Source organism: Chrysochloris asiatica, unplaced genomic scaffold (genome assembly GCF_000296735.1).
Source record: "Chrysochloris asiatica unplaced genomic scaffold, ChrAsi1.0 scaffold00004, whole genome shotgun sequence".
Classification (NCBI taxonomy): domain Eukaryota; kingdom Metazoa; phylum Chordata; class Mammalia; order Afrosoricida; family Chrysochloridae; genus Chrysochloris; species Chrysochloris asiatica.
In genome coordinates this window covers 38544041-38571384 of record NW_006408522.1, presented here as the reverse complement: position 1 = coordinate 38571384, position 27344 = coordinate 38544041, and the positions used below count along the sequence as shown (strand labels likewise).

The 27344-nt window shown below is 39.8% G+C and overlaps 1 protein-coding gene across 1 annotated transcript in view; it reads left to right on the top strand.

Moving 5' to 3' along the window:
• The window catches only part of FAM98B (family with sequence similarity 98, member B), a 64139-nt gene that overhangs the window by 21552 nt on the left and 15243 nt on the right, over positions 1-27344 (top strand). The window contains exons 2-5 of the mRNA XM_006831905.1: positions 12901-12975; positions 21859-22004; positions 23736-23870; positions 26131-26309. Of these exons, the coding sequence (XP_006831968.1) occupies positions 12901-12975; positions 21859-22004; positions 23736-23870; positions 26131-26309 (535 nt within the window). The remainder of the gene's footprint in view (positions 1-12900; positions 12976-21858; positions 22005-23735; positions 23871-26130; positions 26310-27344) is intronic.

The following is a 27344-nucleotide window of genomic DNA, read 5'->3' as shown; positions in this document are numbered from 1 at the left end:
ATATGAGTGTGTGTGTGTGTAAAGGTAGATAGATGTTTTGTAGCAAAAGGAGGGGAGTGATTGACTTTGCAGTCTAGGAGCAGAGGTTCCTGAGTCCATCAAGAGAGAAGAGCAGAGTGGGACCCTACCCAGAGAAGCAGTGATGCCAGAGATGGAGGCAGAGAAGATGATGTGGAGAGATGGAGTGACTGGGGACTTTGGATCCAGAAAGGGAGAGGGGCTGTGTGCTGACAACCGGGGGGCAGGCTTGCAGAGTATACCCTTTGGTTGGTTGATGATGCATGGAAGGGCTTGTAACCATGGTAATGAAATGATATACGATAGGATGAATGTAAAGCTAATGCTCTCCCATGTAAACTATCACATAATTCACAATAAAACATTTAAAAATAATAATAAAATAAAATAAAGAAGATGGAAGGCAAACACAGAGTCACTGTACCAAAAATAAGTGGCCAATGTTCAACCATTTCATGAGGTAGCATATGATCAAAAACTAATAGTAGTTAAGGGTAAAGTACAAGTTACACTAAAGGTGTTGATCAGAAATAAGCCTTCAGGAATTAATGGAATAAAGTTGAAATCTTTCAAAGTGATGCAGTATTAATTTGATGTTGTTGTTGTTGTTAAGTGCCATCGAGTCGATTCCGACCCATAGCGACCCTGAACAGGGTTTCCGAGGCTATAAATCTTTACGGAAGCAGAAAGCCTCATCTTTTTCCCGCGGAGCAGCTGGTAGTTTCGTACTGCTGACCTTGTGGTAGCGTAGTGCCTGATTTGTAACCACTACGCTACCAGAACTCCTTATTAATATGATAGGCAAGTAAAATTTTGCTGAAGACAATTTTAAAATGTCTGCAACAGTACATCTCAGGAAACTGTCAGAAACTCAAGCTGTACTTAAAAGAGGATGTGGATCTTGGCTGAAAGCAGACAATATAAGTAAGATGTTTACTTGTACTTTCTTGACTATGCAAAGGCTCTTGAATGTGAGGATGATGACAAGCTATGAATGACAAAGAATGAGTGCAAAGAATGAGTATTCCAGAACACTTGATTGTATTCATGAGGAAGCTGTACATAACAAGAAGCAGTGATTTAAACAGAACAAAGGGATACTGAATGTTTAGTATCAGAAAAGGTATACACCTGGGCTATAGACTTTTTTTTAAAGTTTTTATTGTGAATTGAGTGATAGTTTACATGGGTTTTACACCATTGTTTCGTTGCAATGCTTACAATCTCCTCTGTGTATCATCATTCAACAGTATTTGCTTCTATTCCTTCTGGGTTTTTTTTTTTTTTTTTTGTGGGGGTGGGGTGGGTGGAGGGTGGAGAGGATGTACACAAAAACACTCAGGAATATAAAATCATTTAAACAACCAAAGGGCACATTCCGCAAGCCTGCCTCCTGGCTGCCAGCATACAGCCTTTCTCTTTCCTTGAGTCTGGAGTCCTCAGGTGCTCCTTTTCTCCATGTCCTCATCTCTGTCTCCATCTCTGGTGTCACTGCTTCTCTGGATATGGTCCCACATTCCGCTTGTGCTCTTCTCCCTTTATGGTCCTATTTCTGGACTGTAAGATTAACTACTCCCCCATTTTTATTACAAAACGTTTACCTTTACAATTGTGACAGTCGCAATTAGTCATGATAATGATTACTCACTACTGAATCATAAAAATCTTATTCCCATATCCTTTTACCAGACCCATCTAGACAAGATGAAAACTAGTCAGTGGGGACTCTTTCTTTCCCCCCATACTCTTAAACTAAAGTCCCTCTTGAAAATTTGTAAGCCAGTCACTTCATGCCTTTATTGCTCCTTCATTTTAGGTAGCCAGTGTCTAAGTTGCCCATCCCTATCTACCCTATACACAGAGGTACTTTATGTGAAGACTCCTTCCCTCTCAGTTGGTATTTTGAGCTACTATGTCCATAAATATAGGTCAAGTTCATCAAATTGTAGCAATTTACACTTGTTTCCTTTAACAAAATTATTATTATTATTAGTTTTTATCTTCCTCTAGTCGTGCTTTCATTGTCAAGCCATCGAGGCTAGGTCAAATGGGTACTATCTGCAAGTTTGGGTGTTCTTGTGCATCTCCCCTCACTTCATATCAGCTGTATGCTTCACTCTCAGCTCTAGCCTTCTATGGCTATGTCCTTGTCCATAGGCTCAGGTGTCCCAAGATCTCACCACACTTCAGACCAACCAGCCCTTCCTCTTCTATCTCTCATCTCCAGGTCAACAGGAGTCTATGGAGTGTGGTTGAACCCAGCGAGGTTCAAAAAATACGTGTTCTTTTACCATATTTATTCAATCTGTATGCTGAACAAATAATTTGAGATGTTGGATTATAATAAGGAGAATAAGCTTCAGGATTTGAGGAAGACTCATTAACAACTTGTGGTATGCAGATGATACAACCTTGCTTGCTGAAAGTGAAGAGTGCTGAAAATACTTACTTATGAAAATCAAAGACCACAGCCTTCAGTATGGGTTGCATTTCAATGTAAAGAAAACAAAAGTCCTCACAACTGGACCAATAAATAACATCTTGATAAATGGTAAGAAGAATGAAGTTGTCAAAGACTTCATTTTGCTTGAATCCACAATAACATTCATGGAAGCAGCAGTAAAGAAATCAAATGGCATGTTGCATTAGGCAAACCTGCTACACAATACTTCTTTATAGCATTCAAGAACAAAGGTATCAGTTTGGGGACTAAGGTGTGCCTAACCCAAGCCATGGTATTTTCAATTGTCTCATATGTATGTGAAAGTTAGACAATGAATAAGAAGACCATAGAATTGATGCATTTGACTTATGGTGTTGGAGAAGAACATTGAAAGTACCATGGACTGCCAGAAGAATAAACAAATATGTGTCGGAAGAAGTACAACCAGAAGCCTCCTTAGAAACATGGAAGGTGAGACTTAGTCGCTCATACTTTAGACATGTTACCAGGACAAACCAGTCCCTGCAGAAGGTTATATTATACTTGATAAAGTGGAGGATCATCAAAAAAGAGGAAGACCCCCAATGAGATGGATTGACACTATGGCAGCAGCAATGGGCTTAAGTGTAACAACAATTGTGAGGATGGTGCAGTGTTTTGTTCTGTTGTGCATAGGGTCACTATGGGCTGGAGCCAAATCATAGGCACCTAAGAAGAAGAACAACAACAACCTCATAACTCAAATCCCTCCTTACTCACAAGCCCATTGAGCATCCTTTTTTTAAATTGGGGAAATATAATTGATGTTTAATTTATGTACTTATTCCAAGCTTGGATGTTTGCATGGCTTTATTGATGTCTGTGTGAAGAGATGTGTTTCAGTTTATGAAATTCATGCTTTATTTTGCTGATCAGTTTCAAAGTTTTTCAAAAGGAATCAGTATATGCTTTAGAATCCAGGCTGTATTATTCACCTGGAGAAAAACAGGACACTGTTTAGAAGAGCTAAGGTAGGCTATTGAAAAGGATTGGAAGGACATTTACAGCACATTTCCCCCAATCTGATTCATCATCTGAAATATCTAAGTGGTGATTAAAAGCTAGGGTTCAGGAATTCACTGACTCAGGTAGTAAGAGTAAGGCTTCAGGAAGGCTTGGCTGCTGGAGTAGCCAAGACTACTCAGACTGGAAAACCAGAGGTCCAAGTCATTAAGCAAGGAGAGGCCAAGTATGATCCTCCCTCTTGGCTAACAGTGGACAAGGAAGAACTCTGGGACTCTGATTTCTAGTTTCTGTAAACAGTATCATCATCTATCCTGCTCTGGGTTTTCCCAAATCTCCTCACCTTGTCTCCTTTGTTTTTTGGGGAAATAAAACCCATGATGTGCTTAACATAGTCCTTACTCCCAGACAACAAAGGTGCTCTGGTATCATAGTGGTTACGAGTGGGCTGCTAATCTCAAGGTCAGCTGATCAAAACTACCGGAAGTTCCTCAGGAGAAAGATGGGGCTTTCTGCTCCTGTAAAGATTTACAGCCTCAGAAACCCTATGCAGGGTTGCTATGCATTAAAGCCGACTCATCACACCATCACCACGCAGATGACAAGCTGTGGCTTGGATTTTTAACTCTCTCAATCCTCTGGGTGAGGAACCCCTGGATAGTGCCCAGCTGCTAACTGAAAGGTTTGAGGTTTAAGTTCACCCAGAGGCACATGGGAAAAAAGACCTCCCAGTCTACTTCTGAAAAATTAGCCACTGAGATACTTTGGAGTACAGTTGTAACTCCTCCACAAGGGGTGGCCATGACATGGAGTAGGCTCAATGGTAACAGGTCCTTCTTGGTCAATAGAGATAGACAACCTACAAGACAGACAAACTCCCTCAGGGCTCCATCCTCTGTAAATAGCTTCTAAATGTCTTTTCTTCAAGCAAATCTCTGAGTGCCCAATTCTATCAATCCCTTGTCTCACGATCAGAAGCCACTGTCCAAAGCCCTGCTCCAGTACTTACCTCTACAACAACGCAATAAGAAGAGTGGAACTTTTCCCTACACACCATAGATGAGGTGAAATGAAGAAAGAAATTGTTTTACTACTTATAAAAGGGGAGGTAGGGGCTGTCATTTACACCTGGTCTCTGGAAACATACTGGACTTCAATCCTAACATAAATTCTTTGGGAATCATTTCTCCAGGAACCAATTTCCTCCTTATGTTTTAGCTTTGACTAAAGATGTTTCCAAGTTCCTGGGTCACATTCTTGAAATATAAATACCTAGGGAGTCCTGGTGTGGCGCTGTAAGATAAGCACTCGACTGCTAACTGTAAGGTTGGCAATTCAAACCTACTACTACTGGCTCCTTGGAAACCCTATACAAGGTTGCTATGACTTGAAACTGACTCAATGACACTTAACAACAGCAGTAAGATAACACTAGTTTTCCCAGCTCCTTAGGAGCTAACCCAAGTGCTGTTTACCATTTTATACAATCAGGGAGATAAGGGAAGTCTATTATTCTTTTCAAGGGCTTTTTCCAGACAAACTTAGAAATCCAAAGATGTTTTATTTCCCCACATGGCAGTTTTGTGGAGGAAGTGTTAGGTGACACTGTAGAATTGCTTTGTATGTGAATTTCTCCAACCTTATCCCTTAATGGAACTAGATGTGATGTGTTTAAGTCCCATAATAAAAGTCCATCATTAAATGTTTCAGAAATCAAAGGAGCACCTCCCATTTCAAATGTTGTTCACAATGCTCAGGCAACCTGACTTAAAAGAATACTGGGACTTAATATCTCAGAAAATTTTTGATTCATTTAACATGTCTTCAATTTAGCTCCGAGTGCATGGCTTATAGATTCTGCAAGAAGAACATCATCTTGACAGGGAAACTGGAGGCTGGGAACTGACAACCACGCCTCTCTTCCCCTTATCCAACCAAGAGCAGATACAAGGATGAAGATAAGGGTCAGTGGTGTAGAATCAGGTTTATTAACAGACAAATGCTAATGATCTTTATAGGGCTGTAAGCACACTGTGTTCGGTTAAACCAAAGTGACATTTTTTACTCCCTCTCCCTGACTTCTCCTTTCAATCACTCCCTGTTAAAAATAAATAAATAAGCACATTGAGGCAGCATCCTCTGACTTCTGACTTCCCAAGTGGAGCAGAGGAGACTCTGCAGCTGCAGCAGCAGCCTAAAGCTGATTCCTATGAGGTAGAGATCAGCCATGTCTCCTCCCTCCAACCTTCTTTGCCCTGTTGACAACAATCACTCCTTGTGCAAGCACTATCTACTTCTCAGCTGGGTTAGAGAATTCATTGCAATGGCTACACAGAATGGAGTCACCATATTCACAGTTATGGGGTTTATTAAGGAACTTAACAGGTTACAATTCAGGGTCAGAAATGTTCAGGACACAGTTGTTTTTGTTTTTGAAGTCAGGACAGCCTCTTTCCAGCGGTACCCATAGGCAGGCCTCTCAGTAACAGGCCTTTTGGCCTCTACCCTGCTCCTGTAATGTTACATACTTGCTTTGAGCACTGCTAATAAATGCCCAAAGTGCTCTCTACTCTGCTATAAGCCTCAGCCCAAAGGCATGTAGCTCTAGCTCCTTGGGTCAGCAAATCCAGCTTCCCAACTAAGTGTCTAGAAACACCCCATGCTACAAGTGAGTTTTCTATTCAAAAACACTCAGCTTTACTTCTCCATGAGTTGGACGCCCACTGCTCTGGCTGTTTCTCTGGCTCTTGGTTCTGCTGCTCTCTCTCCTCTGTCACTCTGCTGTTGCAATTCTGACTTCTGGCTCAAGGCTTCAATACACAGCAATATTCAGGTCCAAAGTACACACTTCACTTCTGGTCCTATCTTTCTTGTTGAGAGTAAGATCCCCTTCCTGCTTCTAAAATGGTACATTTTAAACCTAGTTATTGTGAAGTGTCGTCGAGTCAATTCTGACCCATAGTGACCCTGTATAGGGTTTCTGAGGAGCAGCTGGTGAGCTTGAACTGCCGACCTTGCATTTCAAACAGCTTTGCAGTCTGGTATATTAACCCACAGCACAGGCAAAAGTGACCATTTCCCTTGTTAGATTTCCAAAGTCACAATTAACACTATTAACAATCAGTCAAAACCAGGATCATATAATTGTGTTAGCATTTCTCCCACCTTCTCTTACCTAGACACATTAGGAAAAAGTCATTTGGTGTGAGTTACAAAGACTTTGGCTATAAGAAACATATTAAATAATTAACTGTACCACACCCCAAAGTCAAGACTTTTTGCTCATTTAAAGAAATTGTTTTAGGAACAAAGTCAAAGTTTATTTAACCAGTCATTTACAAGAAGAGTCAAGGTCTGCCTCTTTGGGTATCTAGAGACGAGATGAAACCATTTTCTCTTAGGTATAATCCAGTTAACGTGTGCCCTCCCCCCCCCCCCCATTATTGTATCCATCAAATTAGACACTCCTCTGTGGGAGGAGAAGGAAGGTAAGGCTTGTGGAAAGAGAGACTACAGAAATTATTTGAGTATATTCAGTGTTGTGGGGTGGAAAAGAAGTCCACTTCACTGTGTAGAACTTGGATTGGGGCAGGCTGTAGGAACTGAAGACTAACTGAACCCTTTTTCCCTAATACTCCTCAGCCTTTTGAGCTCTTAATTTGAGTCTAGAAACAAGTAGGTTTATGGTTGTCCGCCTTGGTGGGCTTCACCTAGCACATCAGAGGAGGCCTGCTGCCATCTTCTGGAGACCACTTCCCTAATCTCTATCGCTATTCTTTTTGCCTGTGTTTAGAACCAGTAGTAGGATATTGATTAAACTAGTCCCGAAACTACACTGCATCCTACCCTTCTCTTCTGTTTCTCAGACCCAAATTTGTTCAGTCATGTTGTCCAATATTGCACACCAGAAATTATCGACAAACCTTAATGAGAGCATGAAAATGCTCTAAATCAGCCACATAAAAATGCCTCCAATTTGAATATGAACTATGTTCCCTTATCAAATTTTCAGAAAGAAATTAGAAGACTTTGGTAAAAGGAAACAAATAGAGCAAACAAAAGCTAATTTCCAATGAATTAAAGTTCCAAGTGATATTCTTCCTAATTTCTTGCACTATGTTGTTCCTGTTACGTGCCATTGAGTCAGTTTTGACTCAAAGCAACCCTGTACAGGGTTTCTAAGATGCAGCTGTTGAGTTTGAACTGCTGACCTTGTGGTTAGCAGTCCAGTGCTTATCCTATAGTGCCACATCAGGTCTCTAATTTCTTACATATAGAAATGTACTTTTCTTTGAGGGCATTGTGATTGCAGCCTACTCTTCCCCTAATATCTAACAGGCAGAGGGACAGGTGGGATTAATCATCTGTAGGGATGTATTATGATTGATATAAAGCAATCAGGGAAGCCCCGTGCTTTGCTACCATGATAATTTCAGGGATGGGGTTATAACATAGCAAGGAGAGTCCTTTCATTGTGATTAATAAGAAAAACTTACCTGGTTCAAACCCACCAGATGCTCCTTAGAAATGCTATACAGGGTTGTTGTGAATTGGAACTGACTTGATGGCACTTAACAACCACCACAATAATAAAAAAAAGAAGGAAATTAATTCAAAAACGAGGCTAAGTCGAAACTACCAGCTGCCCTTGAACTGGAACAACAGCCCTTCTGCCATATTTTGTGGGTCAAAGCAGTCACAGGGCTTATCTGGACCTAAGGAGATGGAGAAATTAACTTGATGTCTTCATGGGGCAGTGGCAAAACCACATCCCAGGAGAGTATATAGCATTGCTGACACTATCATCGGCATCTTTGGAAATACAGTCTGCCATAACCACCCACCAATTACCTGATTGAACTATGATATGAGTGAGACATAAACTCAGGTCTCCACTGATTTGTTGCAGAAGTTAGCCTATATAATATTACATCAACTGAAGTTGTCAGTCACATTCATGGTAATGTCTCTTTTTTTTTTCCAGCTTGACTAAGAAAGCAGCATCTTCTTTTAAAAATGAGGATACCGTAATTAAGAAAAAAATTAGTCCTAGGTGCAATGAACCTGCAATGTCCATTCCTAGGGCTAATTGATACATCAGGTTCCAGCTGCAAGTTGAAAGTCTGGCTCAAGTTTCATTAGGAAGTAACCACAGTCTCGGCTACGTCTCAGAACAAAATCAACCCACCTCCAGACATCTGGTCATTTCACATTAGGCACTTACCTCAAATCATAAATTCTGTTCTGCACATTCCAGAATCTTATTCCCAATTCCAAAGTGTTTCCCCCTAATTCCAAGAAAAGTATACATTGAAATAAATAAAGTGTATTGCATTATTTATAAGGAAATTTGCACAAGGTGTTCTTTGGAGTAGTCAGAACCCACTCCAATAATTTGCCTGGTAACTATGTGAGAGGGCTTCAAAGCGTTCCTAGAGAAATGGAATGAATGAAAAGATAGTGGGATTTTCTTACAAACTCTTTGAAGCCCCCTCATACATTGCTCAGCGGTTGTTGTAGTTGTGTGGAGTAGTTCCCAACTCATGACAACTCCTTGTGTTGCAGAATAGAACTGTTCTCTCTAGGCTTTTTAAGATTGGGACCTTTTGAAAGTAAACTGCCAAGCTTTTCTTCTGAGGTGCTACCGGGCAGCTTAGAACTGTGAACTGTTGGACCAGTAGCTGAATGCTTAAGCATTTGTACCGTCCAGAATCTCTAATGGTCATGGGAGAAATTTTTTAATTCTACCTTCCAAGAGTCTTGTTGCTGCTCTTCAGGGGCTCAAAGGTCTGATATTAAATGATCCGTGATTGTTTTCCTTTCAGTTTGTAAGATGTTTAATACAAATTATCCTTGAGTTTCCTACACTTATAATAAAGAATTGAAGAGCAAAGATGTCAGTTTGAGAACTAAGGCGCACCTGAACCAAGCCATGGTATTTTCAATAACCTCATATGCATGTGAAAGTTGGACAGTGAATAAGGAAGACTTAGAAGAATTGGGGCATTTGAGTTATATGGTGTTGGAGGAGAATATTGTAAGTACCATGGACTGCCAAAATCACAAACTGATCTGTGTTGGAAGAAGTATACTCAGAGTGCTCTTTGGAAGCCAGGATGGCCAGACTTTGTATCTCATACTTCTGACGTATTGTCAGAAGGGACCAGTCCCTGGAGAAGAATATCATGTTTGGCAAAGTAGAGGATTGGAGAAAATGAGGAAGACCCCCTGCAGCAAGATGGATTGGCATAGTGTCAGCTGCAATGGGCTCAAATGTAGCAACAATTGCGATGTTGGCACAGGATTGGGTAGTGTTTCTCTCTGTTGTGCATAGAGAGGGTCGCTATGAGTCAATACTGACTTGATGGGATCTAACAACAATAACAAAATAATATAATCTGTGAGAACCCAACTGTTCTCAGCAACTCCCTTGGTCAGGAAGATAAGTTTGAACACAAAGAGACTATTTTTCTGAATGTATCTGTCTGCATTGACATCAGTCAGGCAGGTTCTCTGTGTTGATACAAAATGGTGCAGTTTGTGAATTAGTACCACTAGTAGATCTATGTTGGAGATCATACCCTTCTCTTGGCCTTTTAGAGGGTACAATAAGACCAGCTTGATGGGCAAGTAATCTGGTCCATCGCACAGAACCCTCCTCTTAGAAGGGCTCTGTTCTTGGTTTAATGGTTTGCTTTTGCCGTCTTAAAATTATTAATAATATTTGAACATTTTCATTTTTTAAGTGTGACCCACAAATTATGTATTCCGAATTGATGTAGGCTTCCAGTCAAACCAATAAGTAGTTGTCTAATGATGACCTGAGCTATAGCTGATGTCTTTTTTTCCCCCTTAATGTTTTATTGTGAATTCTGTGATAGTTTACACAGGAGAACATTCGTTTTACATTCATCCTATAGTATATCATTTCATTGCTATGGTTACAATCCCCTCCATGCATCATCAACCATCCTAAGGGTATATCCTACAAGCATGCCCCCTGGTCATCTTGCTGATGTCTTTAGGGCAAAATTCATCTGAATGAAATCTAAGAATAGTTAAATTGTTGTTGTTAAGTGCCATCAAGTCGGTCCAGACTCATAGCAACTCTGAATAGGGTTTCCGAGGAGCAGCTGGTGGGTTTGAACTGCCAGCCTTGTTGTTCGAAGTCCAGTGCTGATCCACAGCTCCACACCAGAAGTACTAAGAATAGATACAGAAGTTAATATCTCCTGATAACCCGGATACTGATTGTAGCCAAAAATTTCATCATATTCACAGACTCCAAAACAAGATGACTCTGGATGTTATTTTGTTCTTTTATTCCACAAATGATTACTTAGTACTCTAGCAACTAGGGACACAGAGCAGCAGAGAAACTGGTCAGAGACAGGAGTAGTGAATAATGTCAAGAGCCAGATCAGGGGGATGAATTCAGGTACTTTTTACTGCAAGTAATTTACTTATAAGCTTTGTTTGAAATAGGATAAAGGGTAGAATGGAGGTTATTCTTTTTTCCTCCCCCAGGGAGTTTTCCAAATTTATGAACAAGGTTTTTGTTTCTAACAATGATTAGGAAAGTGGGGGCTTTGTTGCTTTTACTATATTGTTGTTGTTAAGTGCTGTCTAGTCCATGCTAACTCATGACCACCCTATACAGGTTTCAGAGGATCAGCTGGTGGGCTTGAACCCAAACCTTGTGGTTAGCAGCCTAGTGCTCATTCTACCAATGTTGATGTTGTTGATAAGTGCCGACGAGTGGGTTCCCACTTACAGCTACCCAGTAGAGGGTTTCTGAGGAGCAGCTGGTGGGTTTGAATTTTCAAACCACTGACCTTGTGGTTCATAGTCCAGTGCTTATCCTACAGCATCATACCAGGAGTCCACATTACTGACCGGCAATCACTCTATTACTGACTTTACAAGAATCAGTAGCTTTACTTTTGACTGTCTAGCTGGATATTTATGAAAGTGATGAATCTATTATAATCTGATTGATTTCCTTTAACAGATAGACCCAAGTAGTTTTACATCGTTTAAATAAACTTGGAATTCTCCAGGACTGGTATACAGAAAGAATACTGTGCTTAGTTTGAAACTTTATAGAGAGTTATCATAATTTAGAAAATCAAAACACTTTAACTCTGTTTATGATATTTGTGCTATTTACACAATCCAGTAACAACAAAAACCATAGCCTACATTTGTATTTACAGGGTTTCTACAGATAGATGCAACCATCTGATCTCTTTGTTCTTGTTAAGTGTCCTGTCGTTGGTTCCGATTCATAGCGACCCTATACCAAGCAGAACGAAACACTGGCTGATCTGCACTACCCTCATAATTATTGGTATGCTTGGGGGCCATTGCTGCTGTTGCTGTTCATCTCATTGGAGGGCTTCCTCTTTGCTGCTGACCCTCCTCTTTACCAAGCATGATGTCCTTCTCTAGGGACTAGTCCCTCCTTATAACATGTCTGAAGTCTGAGAGACAAATGCTTCTAAGGAGCATTCTGGCTATACTTCTTCCAACGCAGATTTCTTTGTTCTTCTGGCAGTCCATGGTATTTTTTAAGATTCTGCTCTGGCATCATAACTCAAATGAGTATGTTTTTCTATGGTCTTCCTTATTCTTGGTCCAAGTTTCAAATGCATATGAAGCTATTAAAAATACCGTGGCTTGGGTGAGATGCACCTTAGCCTTCAAAGTGGTATCTTTGCTCCTGAATACTTTACTGGTTTATCTCTTTATTGGTCAATATTTTATAATGAAATGTATATTATTTTGTTTTAAATGCCCTTTCCTTTATTTCCTCTTTATATTAAAATCTATGCATTGCCATGTATATTGCTTTTAAAATTATGTGTTAAGTAGATGGGATTGTTTACTAATTTCAATTTGAGATAGTTACAAATATATCGCAGAATATACTGTTACAAAACAGTCTGATAGGCTGAGAACTCAGAATCACGGTTATTTGCTAAGATTCACATTCACACATCGATAAGACTCAAAACTAAGATGTCTTTTTATTGCTACTATTTATACTTGGAAAAAAATAAAGCAACCAAAAAACTACGGTCACGTAAGCTTTTTTGGTGTGGTGGTAGCTGTGTGCTGTGGAGTCAGTTCCGACTCATACTGACCCTGTACAGGGTTTCCGAGGCTGTAAATCTTTACAGGAGCAGAAAGCCTCATCTTTCTCCCGTGGAATGGCTGGTAGTTTCGAACTGCTGATCTTAAGAAGGTTCGCAGCCCGATTCGTAACCACTATGCTACCAGAGCTTTTTTAAGCACTATCAAGTATCTGTTGCCTCTGGGCCGGGAACCTTTAGACGCTCGCGTGTAGACACGGTCGAGACCCTGAGCGGAACCTTGACGCTGTGACGCGGGTTTCCGGCGGGCTCCTTTGAGCGCTGAACATCTTTGGGCCAAAGGACCCTGAGAGGGCCCGAGCCAGCTCTGGAACCTACGATGGAGTGGGACGTGCTGGACATACTAGAGACCCTGGGGTGAGTGTTCTTGGGGACGCTTCTCCCCGCTTAAAAAACTAAACCCTTCTCTCCGCTTGACTGCTGCAGCCTACTCCCTGTGGGCCTCGCTGGGCCCGGACTGTCGGGTCAGGCCTCCTTCCCTGCTTCGCTCTTTCCGGCGCCGACGGAGTTAAGCAGGAGGCGGGAGAAATCCGTTTGGGGGGTGGAGCGGGACCCGAAAGCTGGGGCGCGTGGCCCCCTCTTCCAAACTTCTTGCCTGTGAACTCTGTAGCCAGGATCTCGGGATGGCACGGAGCGGCTGGACTAGCACCTGCCCGCGGGGAGAATTGGCTTCTGGCCCCCGGGTGATAGTTACGTTGACGTCGTTGTAGCGCTAGCTCGGGGCCGAGGTGGGAGACGAACCCGGGCCGCGTCTGGAGCCTGTTGTCCACTACATGTACAACCTGTGACTGACTTGGGAACGATTTTCTCCAGCTTCCCAGACCACATAAAGTGTTTTTATTCACTGCGGATCCATTCATTCAAGCATTTCATCCGTTTCTTAACATAGTAACTAGGTGTTGATCTGTATCGATTAATGAATTATTTATGTGCCAGGCAGGGGAAAAAAGAGACGGTTTTCAGATTACCAGTAGTTTGCATACTGGTGGGGGCTGCAAATAGTCATCTGATGTTTATATGATGCATGCATATTAAGTTCTGTACGAACTCCTGGGGGGCGCGGAATAAGAATAATGGTAACAGTTCCGAGCAGAAGCATAAATATGTGTAACTTTGTCTCCCCCGCAGCCTCATCCTGTTTTTCTTTACAACCTTTATCCCTATCCAAAATAATGTTATCTAGCCACCAATCCCCTTTGTTTATTGTCTCTTGAACTCTCCTCCTCTTCTTTTTCTTCTTCCTCCTCCTCCGCTCCTTCCCGCCTGGCTTCTTGTCCTTTGCCCCGCTCCCCTCCCCCAAAGTACACTCCTTGAAATCAGTATTGTTTACTGATCAGCAATACCTAGAATGGGGTCTGGCACAATGAGTAGTAGGTGAACGCATGGGTATATGAATGAAGAATACCCCCAAGAAGAGAGTACACAGAGGTAAACGCAAGGCCTTTACGTTTGTATTTGGTAATCTAGACATATTTGGCAGTGGAGTCATAGTGTACAGTTGTTTTCCTTGCCCCATTGGGGTTCTTGGGTGGGGTAAGCTCTCCTTTTGCAGTGCTGTTGTAAAAAGCTCCCACCTCTTTATTGTTTCCATGCACTGCACTTGCTCTTTTGCCAATTGCTTCTTTAGTCGGATCTGGGTAATGCTAGCTTTGCAACAGTCCAGTGTTACAGAGCCTTGCACTTAGTAGATCCTGAGTAAATATTTGTCAAATGAAAGAACAGTTCCAGTGATTATTTAGGGAACATTTTTACTTTTGTGAAATCCCTTGGAAATTCTCATTTTACTTGGTTAAGTAAAGGTTTAAATACTTAATATGAGGGCGCTTCAACAAGTTCATGGAAAAATGGAATTAGAAGATAATGGAATTTCCCACAAACTTTTTGAAGTCCCTTCATAGGCTTCAAACAGTTTGAGCTACCAAGTATTCTAGATCACAGTGGTGGGATTCTGTAAACACTTTATTAAAAAACGGGATGAGAGTGCTTTTTCCTTCCTTCAGTTCTTGAACTTACTCATATTTTAGGTATTTGGAAAAATGAATTTTTTTTTTTTTGCTACAATGTTCTCCCATGTAAACTATCACATAATTAACAATAAAACATTAAAAAAAAAAAAAAGTCATGCTGGGGTGAGATGATACCTCATTGTGTTTTGGTAGGATCAGTACTGGACTGCTAACTACAAGGTGGCTGGTTCAAACCCACCAGCCACTCCTTGGAAACCATATACAGGATTGTTATGAGTCAGAACTGACTGGATGGCACTAAACAACAACAACAATGGCAAAAGGAGTCCTGGTGTGGTGTTGTAGGATAAGCCCTGGACTGTTAACTGTGAGGTTGGTGGTTTAAACCCACCACCTACTCCTCAGAAACCCTTACTGGGTTGCTGTAAGTCAGAACCTACTTGATAACACTTAACAACAGCAATGATGGCTAAAGATCATGAACATTTTTTTCATATGTTTATTGGCCACTTGAATGTATTCTTTCATGAAGTGTCTGTTCATGTCCTCTGCCCATTTTTTAATTGGGTTGTTTGTCTTGTATAGGTTTTGTAGTTTTCTGTAATTTTAGAGATTAATCCCTTGTGTGATATGCCATTGCAAAACATTTTTTTCCTTCTGAGGAGTCTCTTTTTACTTTTATGGTGAAATTTTATGATACACATAAACATCTAATTTTTTAGAGGTTCCAATCATCTATTTTGCCTTCTTCTGTTTGCGTGTTTTTAGTTATGTTTGACAGTGTATTTTTCCATATATCAGAGTCCCTCAATTTAGCCCCATTTTTTCATTGATGTTCTTTGTAGTTCTAGGTTTTGCATTTAGGTCTTTAATGCACATTGAATATGTTTTTGTATATAGTGTGAAATATTGGTCTTGTTTCATTTTTATGCAAATGAATCTCCAGTTCTGCCACCACCATTTGTTGAAGATGCTATCTCTTTCCCATTTAATGTTTTGGCCCTTTGTCAAAGATCAGCTGACTGTACGTGGATAGATTTACTTCTGGGTTTTTAATTCTTTTCTAATGGTTTCTGTATCTTTTGTTGTACCAGTACCAGGCTGTTTTGACCACTGTGGCTCTATAGTAGATTTTGAGATCAGGTAGTGAGAGGCCTCCAAATTTGTTCTGTATACATTGTACTTTACTTATAAGTTGTACTTTACTTATCCAAGATCTCTTTCAAGGGCTAATTTTTGAGAATAACCTTGTTGAGCTAAATGAAATGATAAACCTAGGAAACTAAATTGGATTGGGAAGAAATTGAAGATATCAGGGAGCTAATGAATATGGAGATTCTAGAGGAACCAGGAATCTTAGTGTGGTGTTGTGGGCTAATGTGCTGGACTGCAAGGTCACTTTGAACCGCAAGGCCGGTGGTTCAAGCTCATCAGCCACTTCTCGGAAACCCTATACAGGGTTACTATGGGCCAGAACTGATTTGATGGCACTTAATAAACAATAAGAGGCACCAATAGAAGAGATGTCGTGATGGGATCAAAGACTATCTGCAGGCGAGCTGTTAGAAAACCAAGGCGGAAGGATAGATGTTATGGTCCTTTTGGAGGGGTCCAGAGGGTGGCTGACTGAGATGTAGAGAGGACAGTTGGAAAAGTGGTAATGATGACTTGGAGTATTGTTGTTGTTAGTGTTGCCAAGTCAGTGTCAACGCACAGTGACTTATGTAGAACAGAATGGAACACTGCCCGGTCCTACACCATCCTCACACTGCTGCCACTGTGCCAGTCCACATTGGGTCTTCTTTTTCACTGACCCTCCACTTTAGTAAGCATGATGTCTTTTTCCAGGAACTGGTCCCTCTTGATAATATGTATGAAGTATGAGAGGCACGTCTCACCATCTTGGCTTTTAAAGAGCCTTCTGGCTATACTTTCAACACAGATTTGTTTGTTCTTCTAATAGTCCGTGGTACTTTTAATATTCTTTTCCAACACCGTAACTCTAATGCATCAGTTCTTCTACAGTATCCAACTTTCACATGCATATGAAGTTACTGAAAATAGCATGGTGTGGGTCAGGTGCACCTTAGTCCTCAAGCTGACATCTTTGCTTTTGAACACTTTAAAGAGGTCAAGAGGTCTTCTACTTCAGATTTTCCTAGTGCAATAATGTCATTTGATTTCTTAACTGCTGCTTCTGTGAGTGTTGATAGTAAATCCAAATAAAATGAAGTTTTTGACAACTTCAATTTTTTTCTCCATTTATCATGATTTTTTTTTTTTCCTGGTCCCGTGGTACTATTCATAAGATTTGTAAGGCTAAACATTCAGAAATAGTCTCTGCTTCCTAGTCTGTCTTAGTCTGGAAGCTCAACTGAGATTTGTCCACCATGGATGACCCTTCTAGTTTGCAATACTGGTGGCATAGCTTCGAGCATCACAGCAATTTGCAAGCTGCCACATTATGACAAACTGACAGATGAGTGGTGGACTTAGGGTATTACATAGGGTATATATTAGTATAGACAAGGAACCCTGGTGGTATGATGGTTAATTTAAGTGCTTGGTTGCTAACTGAAAGGTTGGGAGTTCAAACCCACCTCTCTACTTTTTCCTATTTCTCAAACTCTTTCCACTATGTTCCATCCATTTAAAAACAAAACAAAACAAAAAACACTTCTCCAAAATTGTCAACTTCTTCTTAGATTATTTATGCACCTCTTTGTTGCTGCTCAAGTCAGTTCCGACTCAAAGCGACCCTATACTGGCTCTCAGGAAGAAAGTTCTGGTGATCTGCTTCTTTAAAGATAATAGCCTTTATGGGATGTTTCTCTCTGTAATATGGGATTGCTGGGAGTTGGAGTCTCTGTGAATCACAATCGACTGGCTCCCAGCAAAAACAACAGTAATACATATGGACTTTGAAGAAACTTAATATGATGAATGGAATAGGTGTGGAGAGAAAAACTGAGCAAAGGGAATGTCAGCGAGTAGCCAAGAGTTCCAAACCCATGGCTATTGGGAAGTTTCCAATGCAAAGTAACGCTATGTAAGGTTACTAAGGCTGTAAATCTTTACGGGAACAGAAAGCCTCCTCTTCTTCCCGTGGAGTGGCTGTTGGATTCTAACTGCAGACCTTGCAGTTAGCAGTCTAATACCTAACCCACTATGCCACCAATCATCCTTAACCACAAGAGAAAGAGGATAAGTCAGAGTGGGCTGAACCTCAAGAGGAGCAGGAGGTATTTATAAGCTAATGGGTGAGGAATGATACATAGATACTGTATTGAGAAGAGAAGAGGCCAAAATCCTATATTTGATTCTGAGGAACTCAAAAGAATAAAATTAGCCAAAGTTAGACACAGTTATAAGATAAGCTCTGGGCTGCTAACCACAAGGTTTGTGGCTCAAACGCTCCAGCCGCTCCTCAGAAAACGCTATGTAGGGTCCCTGTGAGTCGGAACTGACTTGAGCAACAACAAAGAGGTGCATAAATCATCTAAGAAGAAGTTGACAATTTTGGAGAGGTGTTTTGTTTTGTTTTGTTTTTAATGGATGGAACATAGTGGAAAGAGTTTAAGAAATAGGAAAAAGTAGAGAGCCGGATCAGAGGCAACGCCAGTAGGGTGAATAAATGATAGGGTGGATGAAAGGATCTCATATTTTTATATTGGGGTGATGAAAATGGAAAGTCCTGGCTGTTTCTTCGAGGAGGATTGCCAGTGACCCTAGCTGAATGCTAGACCAGCCAGCAACTGTGGTTCCTGTCTATGGCTTCTGTAGGGGCCTTGGGAGGTCTAGGCCTGGGGATGGTATCCTCTGAGTTCAAAAGAACAGTTGTTGTGAAGTGCTGTTGAGTCGGTTCCTACCGATAGTGACCCTGTATAAGGTTTCTGAGGAGTAGCTGGTGAGCTTGAACCACTGACCTTGCAGGTCAAACGACTTTGCAGTAGCACTTTCCTAAATAAATAATAAACAGAACAATTTATTGTTATTGCACTTAGTATCATTGGAAAATAGAATTGCATTGGAAATGAAAGCAAACCTGAGATAAACTAAGTGTGACAAGCATGAAACAGTTGTTAGCTGTAGCATAAGTAGACTCAAATACCTGCTCATATTTCATTTATATCACAGGCCTCAGGAAGAGAACAATGAGTGATGACAATTAGAGAGAAATGTTTTGGTGAAAGTAAAAATGTATTTGGGTACTGTGCTACCAAAAGTGAGGTCTTCTTAGCAGCAGCATCATTACCTGGGAATGTTTTAGAAATGCAGAATTCTAGATGCTCAGGAGATTAATATGCACATAAAAGTTTAAAAAGCACTGCTTTAGCAAGATATATTACTTCATAGTCATTAAATGATGTAGTGGAATGATTTTAGACACGTATGTTGTGTAATGCAATTTGAAAGATATAATTTTGGACAGTGACGATTCAGTAGGGGTTAAATAGGTTGCAGTGGGTTAGATCCTGGTCTGTTAGCTGGAATTATGCCTCTCTGTTCCTGAGTTTACTTATATATAAAATGATGATAATAATAATAATACCTATTTTGTTGGGTATTGTGGCCATTAAATGAGGGTGGGTCAAAAAAATGATCTGTACTCTGTAGAATTTATTTTAATTAACCTTTAGAAAAGACAAATACATCCTTTTAAAAATATAATCTCCTTGCTTTTCAATACACTTTGTTCATCTGTCAACAAGCTTTCATATTCCCTTTCTAAAAAATGTTTTAGGCTGAGCTGCAAAGCACCATTGCACCGCTGTCTTCCCTTCTTCATCAGGGGTGAATCTTTGTCGTTGAAGGGCTGCTTTCAGGGAACCAAACAAGTGAGAGTCCAGTGGAGCAAGATCAGGACTATAGGGAGGATGCTTTGACACCTCTAAATTTTTTTTTGCAGTGTCAATAGTGTGGGCAGAGGTATTTAGAATTGCATTGTCATGCAAGATCACAGTGCCCTTAGATAGCAGTCCTCTGCATTTAATCTGGTTTATGTATCAGTTCTTCAGTGAGCATCTCACTGTAAAGAGCCCTGTTGATCGTTGAACCTTTTTCGTCATGTTGTTGTTGTGTGCTGTGGAGTCAGTTTCGATTCATAGCAACCCTGTACAGGGTTTCTGAGGCTGGAAATCTTTATGGGAGCAGAAAGCCTCATCTTTCTCCTGCGGAACAGCTGGTAGTTTCGAACTGCTGACCTTGCGGCTCACAGCCTGATATGTAACCACTACGCTACCAGAGCTCCTTTGTTACAATAGTGGCCCTTGAGAATCTCAGAAAACTGTAAGCATCAATTTTCCAGCTGATGGCTGACTTTTGAATGTAATTGAAGATGCTTCTATTCTGTACTCTTCCGTTTTACCCTCAGACATGAATCCATATCTCATCACCAGTAACAATTTTTTTAAAGAAACTTTGACCTTCTTCGAACTTTGGTCCAAGTTTTGTTTGCAGATGTCCAAACGCTTCTGTTTATACTCTTCTGTGAGTTGTTTTCGTACCCATCATGCGCAAACTTTCGAAACCCAGGTTTGTTGTGGATTATTTCCTAGGCAGAGCTGTGGCTGATTTCCAAATGAATTGCCACGTAACCCATTGTTACTCATCTATTCGAGAGAATCATTTCATGTGCATGCTCAATGTTGTCATCAGCTGTGGATGAGGACGGGTGTTTTAATATAGCCACAGTGCGGATAATTTTTGACTCAAATGCATACAAAGCACTTGTTGTTGTTGTTATGTGCCATAGAGTCGGTTCCGACTCATAGCGACCCTATACAGGGTTTCTGAGGCTGGAAATCTTTACAGGAACAGAAAGCCTCATCTTTCTCCTGCAGAACAGCTGGTAGTTTCGAACTGCTGACCTTGTGGTTCACAGCCCGATTTGTAACCACTACGCTACAGTGTATAAATGTTACCAGTATTTATGATTATGTTTGCTTGTTACTAGATGATCAGGTTTGTTACATGCATTTATTTTTTTTATTTTTATTTTTACTTCATTTGATGAGTTTGTGGCATTATGGAATATGATGGAATATGATATTTATGTATTTCTCCTAAATTAATTCAGTAATTTTGCTGATTTGATCAACTTTTGTAGACTTTTGTGATTGGAATTTTAGTCCGGATAACTTACCACCACTGAATATGAATTAGTTAGATTTATGAATATTGCTTTATTTCAGAAATGAAAGTAATTAGGTGTAAAGATGTTTATTATTAAATCTCAATGAGGGGCTCTGTAAAGACTTGGTGAAAGGGTAATGCCTAGAAGACGCATACCTAGGCTGGAGATGCAGAGTGTGCCCTCCACGCTCAGCTCTGCCATTCCTCGACTATCTTTTGGACCAGGCTATTTTCTTTGTTTCCTTCTAGTTGTAGGCAGAGTTCACATAGAGTCAAATCTAGATTTGAATCCTGGTTCCATCACTTAGTTCCTTAGCTTCAGCCTACAGTATTGGGGTAATAACCAGTTTCAGAGGGTTGATGTGAGGATTAGATGAGCTATAAATATAAATGAAGGAGCTTCAAAAGGTTCTTGGGAAAATTTCATTATCTTTCAGTTCAATTTTTCTATGAACTTTATGAAGCCCCCTTGTATATGTCTAGCGCTATGCCTGACCTACTCCTTACAGTGGGTATCTTAACTTGGGTAAGCCTTAATTTCTTCACCTGCAAAGTGGTGACTGAATTCCTACAAGAGATAAGAACAGAGAATTAAGAGGAAAAAAATTCAGATGGTCTTTAAACATATGAAAAGACGTTACAGCCTTACTCATAAGAGAAACATAAATGAAAACTAAACTTAAATATCAGATTGTCAAAAATCCAAAAGCTCGATGACTTTGGTGAGTGGTGAGGAAATGGACAAGTTTCATACCTTGATGGTACAGCTCCCCTCTAGAAGAAAGTGTCTAGCAAAATTACAGCTCTGTTTTCTCTTTGACCTACCAAGCACACTTCTAGGAGTCTGTTCACTGACAGAGATTTGCAACACATTTATAATAGCAAAGCATTGGAAACAACCCAAATATTCTTCAGGAGGGGCTTGATTTAGTAAAATATGGAGTCCTGGGGTCAAGGTCGGTTTGAACTGCAAGGTTGAGCAGTTCAAACTCACCAACTGCTCCTTGGAAACCCTATATAGTGTTGCTCTGAGTCACACTTAACCATAGCAACGATAATACAACTATAAAGAATGGTTGAGTAGTATCAGCAAGTTTTGTTTTGTTGACTTTTTAATTTTTTTTTTTTTTTGTTATAGGTATAAGGGACCACTGTTAGAAGAACAAGCTATTGCCAAGGCAGCAGAGAGTGGACTGTCTTCATCGGAATTTTCAGAGCTTTGTGTTTGGTTAGGCTCGCAAATCAAATCATTATGCAACTTGGAAGAAAGTATCACTTCAGCTGGTATTGTATTTACTTTTTTGTTTCAGAGTAGAATGAAATGATAGCTTTTGAGTTATAGTTTCATCAGCAATGTGCCCACTCTACAAAGAACAATCAACATTTTGAAGAACTTTAGAATGCGATATTAAAAATATTTGGATTAAATTTTATATTGCTGTTGTTATGAATCCACAATTGGTTAATAAATTTGCTATAATATTATAAGTTGTTACTGTTTATCAGCTGTCTTAACTTTGAATTTGTTTACTGAATAGTTAAGTTTTTGAACATTGCTCATTTAAGATTGAATTTTTTCTTGCTTGTTTTTAAATTTAAAAAGATAAATAAATGCAGTCCCTAATTTAAGTTGGGAGTAATTCCAAAGCCTGCAACTCTTGACATGGAGTTACATTTTGTTGTTGTGAAGTGCCGTCGAGTTGGTTCCGACCCATAGCACCCCTATATAGGGTTTCCAAGGAGCATCTGGTGAGCTTGAACCACCGACCTTGCAGTTCAGATGGCTTTGCATTCTGGCGCAGTAACCCCCAGCACCGCACCAGGACTCCTGGAGTTACACAGAAACACTTATAAAACATTCCTGCACTAGCTCATGAAAGCTTGTTTAACTTAGTACCATCTTGGTAACTGGAGTCCTTGTGGTGTCTTTGATTAGTGGAATTTTAGTGTTATAAAATAAATTTTATTTTTAAAAGGTGGGCATTTGGATAGGGGACAGATCCTCCCTTCTAAAGTGATTCTTGGAGTCCTGGTGTTGCACTGTATGCTAAGCACTGGACTGCTAATGCAAGTCTGGAGGTTGAAGCCACTGTTTAGAAACACTATGCAGGATTGCTGTGAGTTGGAACTGACTTGATGGCACTTAACAACAAAGCTATTTTTACTTTTTAATTGCTTATTTCCTTGCTAGATCTAACAGAATTCTGTTAATGCAAAGTAAAATAAGCAGAATTCAAAACATACAGCATAAGTTGTTAGGAAATTCAATTATGAAGTAAAGATACGCAATGAGGTTTAGAGTTTACATTTACTTTGTGATGCTACAGGATCAGCACTGGACTGAGAACCACAAGGTTGGCAGTTCAAACCCACCAGCTGCACCTCAGAAACCCTATACAAAGTCACTATGAGTCGGAACCAACTTTACGGCACTTAGCAACAACAACAACATTTAAATACATAGCATACAACAGAAATGGAGCCTTTGCTCTGAAGTCAGTTAATAATTCCAACCATATTAATGCTTTTCGTATTTCAGTTGCTGACATATTTGATGGATCTGCTTGATGGGAAGACCATTAGAAGGGACATCTCAGGGATTTAAATTGTTTTTTTTCAAACATATGATTTAAATATGATTTAAGTATGTTTCAAACTTATGTTCTTAAATTGAAAATTGTGGTCTTAAAATTTAGTTTTACTTTCTGTATGTAGAAACTGCTCAGTTGCCATGATCTAAGTTTTTGGGTCCTACACATAATGTGAATGTGGAAAGAAAAAAGTAATGCCTTTAGAGTTTGATGTAAAATGTAAATCAGCAGGTGGTGAATTTTGTAGTATGGCGTTGTAGGATAAGCACTGGACTGTTAACCTCAGAGTCAGTGGTTCAAACCCACCAGCTGCTCCTTGGAAACCCTATATGGGGTGGCTCTGAGTTGGAGCCTACTCAACAGCACTAACTGTAACAGCAATATGGCAAATGCTCAGTAAATGTTTTATGGTTTTCTTTTTAAGGGAAAGATGATCTAGAAAGCTTCCAACTCGAGATAAGTGGTTTTTTGAAAGAAATGGCATGTCCTTATTCTGCACTCATATCAGGAGATATTAAAGACCGTTTGCAAAAAAAGGATGACTGTTTGACACTTCTGTGTAAGTTATCTTTCTTTGAACACTTGAAAATATATGCTTGAACTCCTTTTTGTTATTTTTAAGTCAAGGTTTTTGATATTTCATTAATGTACTAGGTATTTTGTATATTAAGAAAAGTTTTAATATTTGACTTAAATAAATGAAACTCAGGGATATTGAAATAAATGTAGTTTGAATTCATACACTGGGATTCTAGAACTGTATCTCCAACCTATCATTTTTCCTTTTTTACCTTACATGCAAAGAATTCAGTAGTAGTAGTGATATTATATGGAGCTCTGGTAGCGTAGTGGTTACGAATCTGGCTGCAAACCGCAAGGTCAGCAGTTCGAAACTACCAGCTGCTCCGCAGGAGAAAGATGAGCTCAGCTTTCTGCTCCCGTAAAGATTTACAGCCTTGGAAACCCTGTTTAGGGTCGCTATGGGTCGGAACCGACTCGACGGCACTTAACAACAACAACAGTGATACTATGGATCCCTGGTATGGCTCTGTAGGATAAGCTCTGCTTAACTGCAAGGTCAGCAGGATAGAAAAGATGTAAGAAAAGTTGTTATGTTTTTTCTGATTATAAAATTATATATCCTAGAATGCTTAGAAAGTACATAAACTCTAAAGAAGAAAGTGATTTCTAATCTCATTGCCCAGAGAGAACCATAAGTCACCTTTAGGGATGTTTCTTTTTTTCTGTTCCTATGTGCACACACACACACAGGCAAAACATACACACAGTTTGCAGTTTTGTTTTGGAAGCTTCTTCCCTCCTCCTCTTACATACTGAGTCTATCAGTGTGCTGGACTGCAAGGTCGATTTGAAATGAAAAGTCAGCAGTTCAAGCTGACCTTTCAGTCCTTGGAAAACCCTATACAGGGTCACTATGAGTCAGAACCAACTCGATGGCACTTTAATGGCAACAGTTCCTCCATAGCCAACCACAGCAACAGCATTGTGCTATGAGAAGTACTGCCTAGTGTATACATTCTCCCTATTCTCCCTTCACCTGAGTGCTGTGTACATAGTCACAGTCTTAGACAGTCTTTTTTTTTTAGTGTTTTATTGTGAATTATGTGATAGTTTACATGGGAGAACATTAGTTTTTTACATTCTTCCTATTATATATCATTTCATTGCTATGGTTACAATCCCCTCCATGTATCATCAACCAACCAAAGGGTATATACTACAAGCCTGTTCCCCCCCTCCCTCCAGGTCATCAGCACACAGCCCCTCTCCCTCTCTCTGTCTAAAGTCCCCAACTGCTCTATCTCTCCACATCATCATCTCTGCCTCCATCTCAGGCATCACTGCTTTTCTGGGTAGGGTCCCACTCTCTGCTCTTCTCTCTTGTTGGTCCCAGGGACCTCTGCTCACTAGGTTGAAAAATTAATCACTCCCCTTCTTGCTACAAAACAAGTTTTAGACATTCTTTACTCACAAATTGTTGATTTTCTTGTAGGTCCCTTCTATTAGGCAGTGTGTAGGTACTCTTATTTGACGTTGTTCACACAGTGCCTTGCTCAGACTAGGTCATTTGTAAATGTACTTATTGTTGTAATACTTTAGATCATTTAATGTACATGGGGGCTCCAAAAAATTCTTGGAAAAATCCTATTATCTTTTAATTCCATTAACTAAAATAAAATAAACCAGCTAATGCAAAATAGTAGTGTCCTGGTGTGGCATTGTGGGTTAATGCACTGGACTGCAAAGTCGGTTTGATCCACAAGGTCGCTTGTTCAAGCTCACCAGCTGCTCCTTGGAAACTGTATACTGGGTCACTATTGGTCGGAACCGACTCAATGGCACTTAACAACAAGTGTGAAATAATAAGATCAACTACTTCACAATTTTCTTGTGGTATTAAGTAAATTGACTGTTGATTATTGTTTGTTATTTCTAGGGCCCTTTTTTATACTTATTCATGTGTTTCAAAGTCTTAGGCCAAACATCTCTTATAGGTGAAGTAGATAAAAGTGAAGCTGTTCTGAATGGGCCTGGATCTTTGTCAGCTTAACTCCAGCGGGAGCTGCTCGGGCTCTTGCATGTGGAAAACAGTCAACCAGTTAAAGTGTAGTATGAGCACTGACTAGAATAGCTAGTTTACATAGTACTTTATAACTGTTGATGTTCTTTCATTTTCTGTAAGTTAGTAGTACTTATTGGTATTGTTGACATTTGTTGGAAGTAAATTATTTTAGTAAACTACTTAAAGGAATGCCTGTACATTCATTAACATTTGTTTTTTAATTGTTTTATTAAAGTATTTTTAAGTACAGAGCTTCAAGCTTTGCAGATACTACAGAACAAGAAGCTTAAAAATTCTCAATTAGATAAAAATAGTGAAATTTATCAAGAAGTTCAAGCTATCTGTGAAACCCTTGCCGTACCCAAGTCAACAACTTCTGACATTCCGCTTATGCTAAGCCAAGTGGATTCAAAGGTATTAGATTTGTTATATTTTTTATTATTTCAGGAATTCAACTGAATGCTCTTTAAATGCTATAGTGAAAACAGAACTTTTTCCTTTATGTGTAAAGTGTATATTCCATTTCAAGAGAAGTTAAGCTTTCTGGAAACGAAATTTTGGATTCTGACATAATGTGCATGTGACTAGTCTTGCTTTTAACCATGATAATAGATCTGTGTTAGAAGAAGTACAACTCCTTGAAAGTCGAAATGGCCAGACTTCGTCTCTCATACTTCAGACATATTGTCAGGAGGGACCAGTCCCTGGAGAAAGGATATCATGTTTGCTAAAGTGGAGGGTTAGAGAAAAAGAGGAAGACCCCCAACAAGATGATTGACACAGTGGCAGCATCAGTGGGCTCAAATGTAGCAATGATTGTAAGGCTGGCCCAGAACCGGGCAGTGTTTTGGTCTGTTGTGCATAGGGTCACTCTGAGTCAGTACCGACTCGATGGTACCTAACAACAACAGCAACAATTTCCAAGAATCAAATCTTAATATTTTGCTAGAATTTGCTAATACAGAAATCGCTTTGCAGATTTAAGGTTCACTTCCTTAAATAGGGTTGCAATACAGTGTTGCAAAAAGTAAACTTATTCTATAAATTCAAAAAGGCAAACTAATTATTATTATTTTTTTAAGTTTAGTGGATATTATTAATAGAAATACAATATGGTTTTCTTTGGCATCAAGGAAGCACATTTCCTGGTTGATAAGTATTGTATGCTGAGTGAATGGATACTGATGGAGTGAGTAGCTAAAAATAACAACAAACTATGTGCCTCTTGACGTTTTTTCCTCCAATTATGCAAGCACCCTTGCTCCTAGTCAACTCTCATATTTTCAAATTCTAGCCTCGCTCTTAGTTTTGTCTGTTCAGTATGGTGTCTTCTAGGGGAATAATATAGCATGTCTTTTAAAGGAAAATAAAACTTTTACTAACAGGTAAGAATAGATATTAAAACTACTTTTAGGCTCACTGCCTTAAACTTGTTCAATACAGATCTCT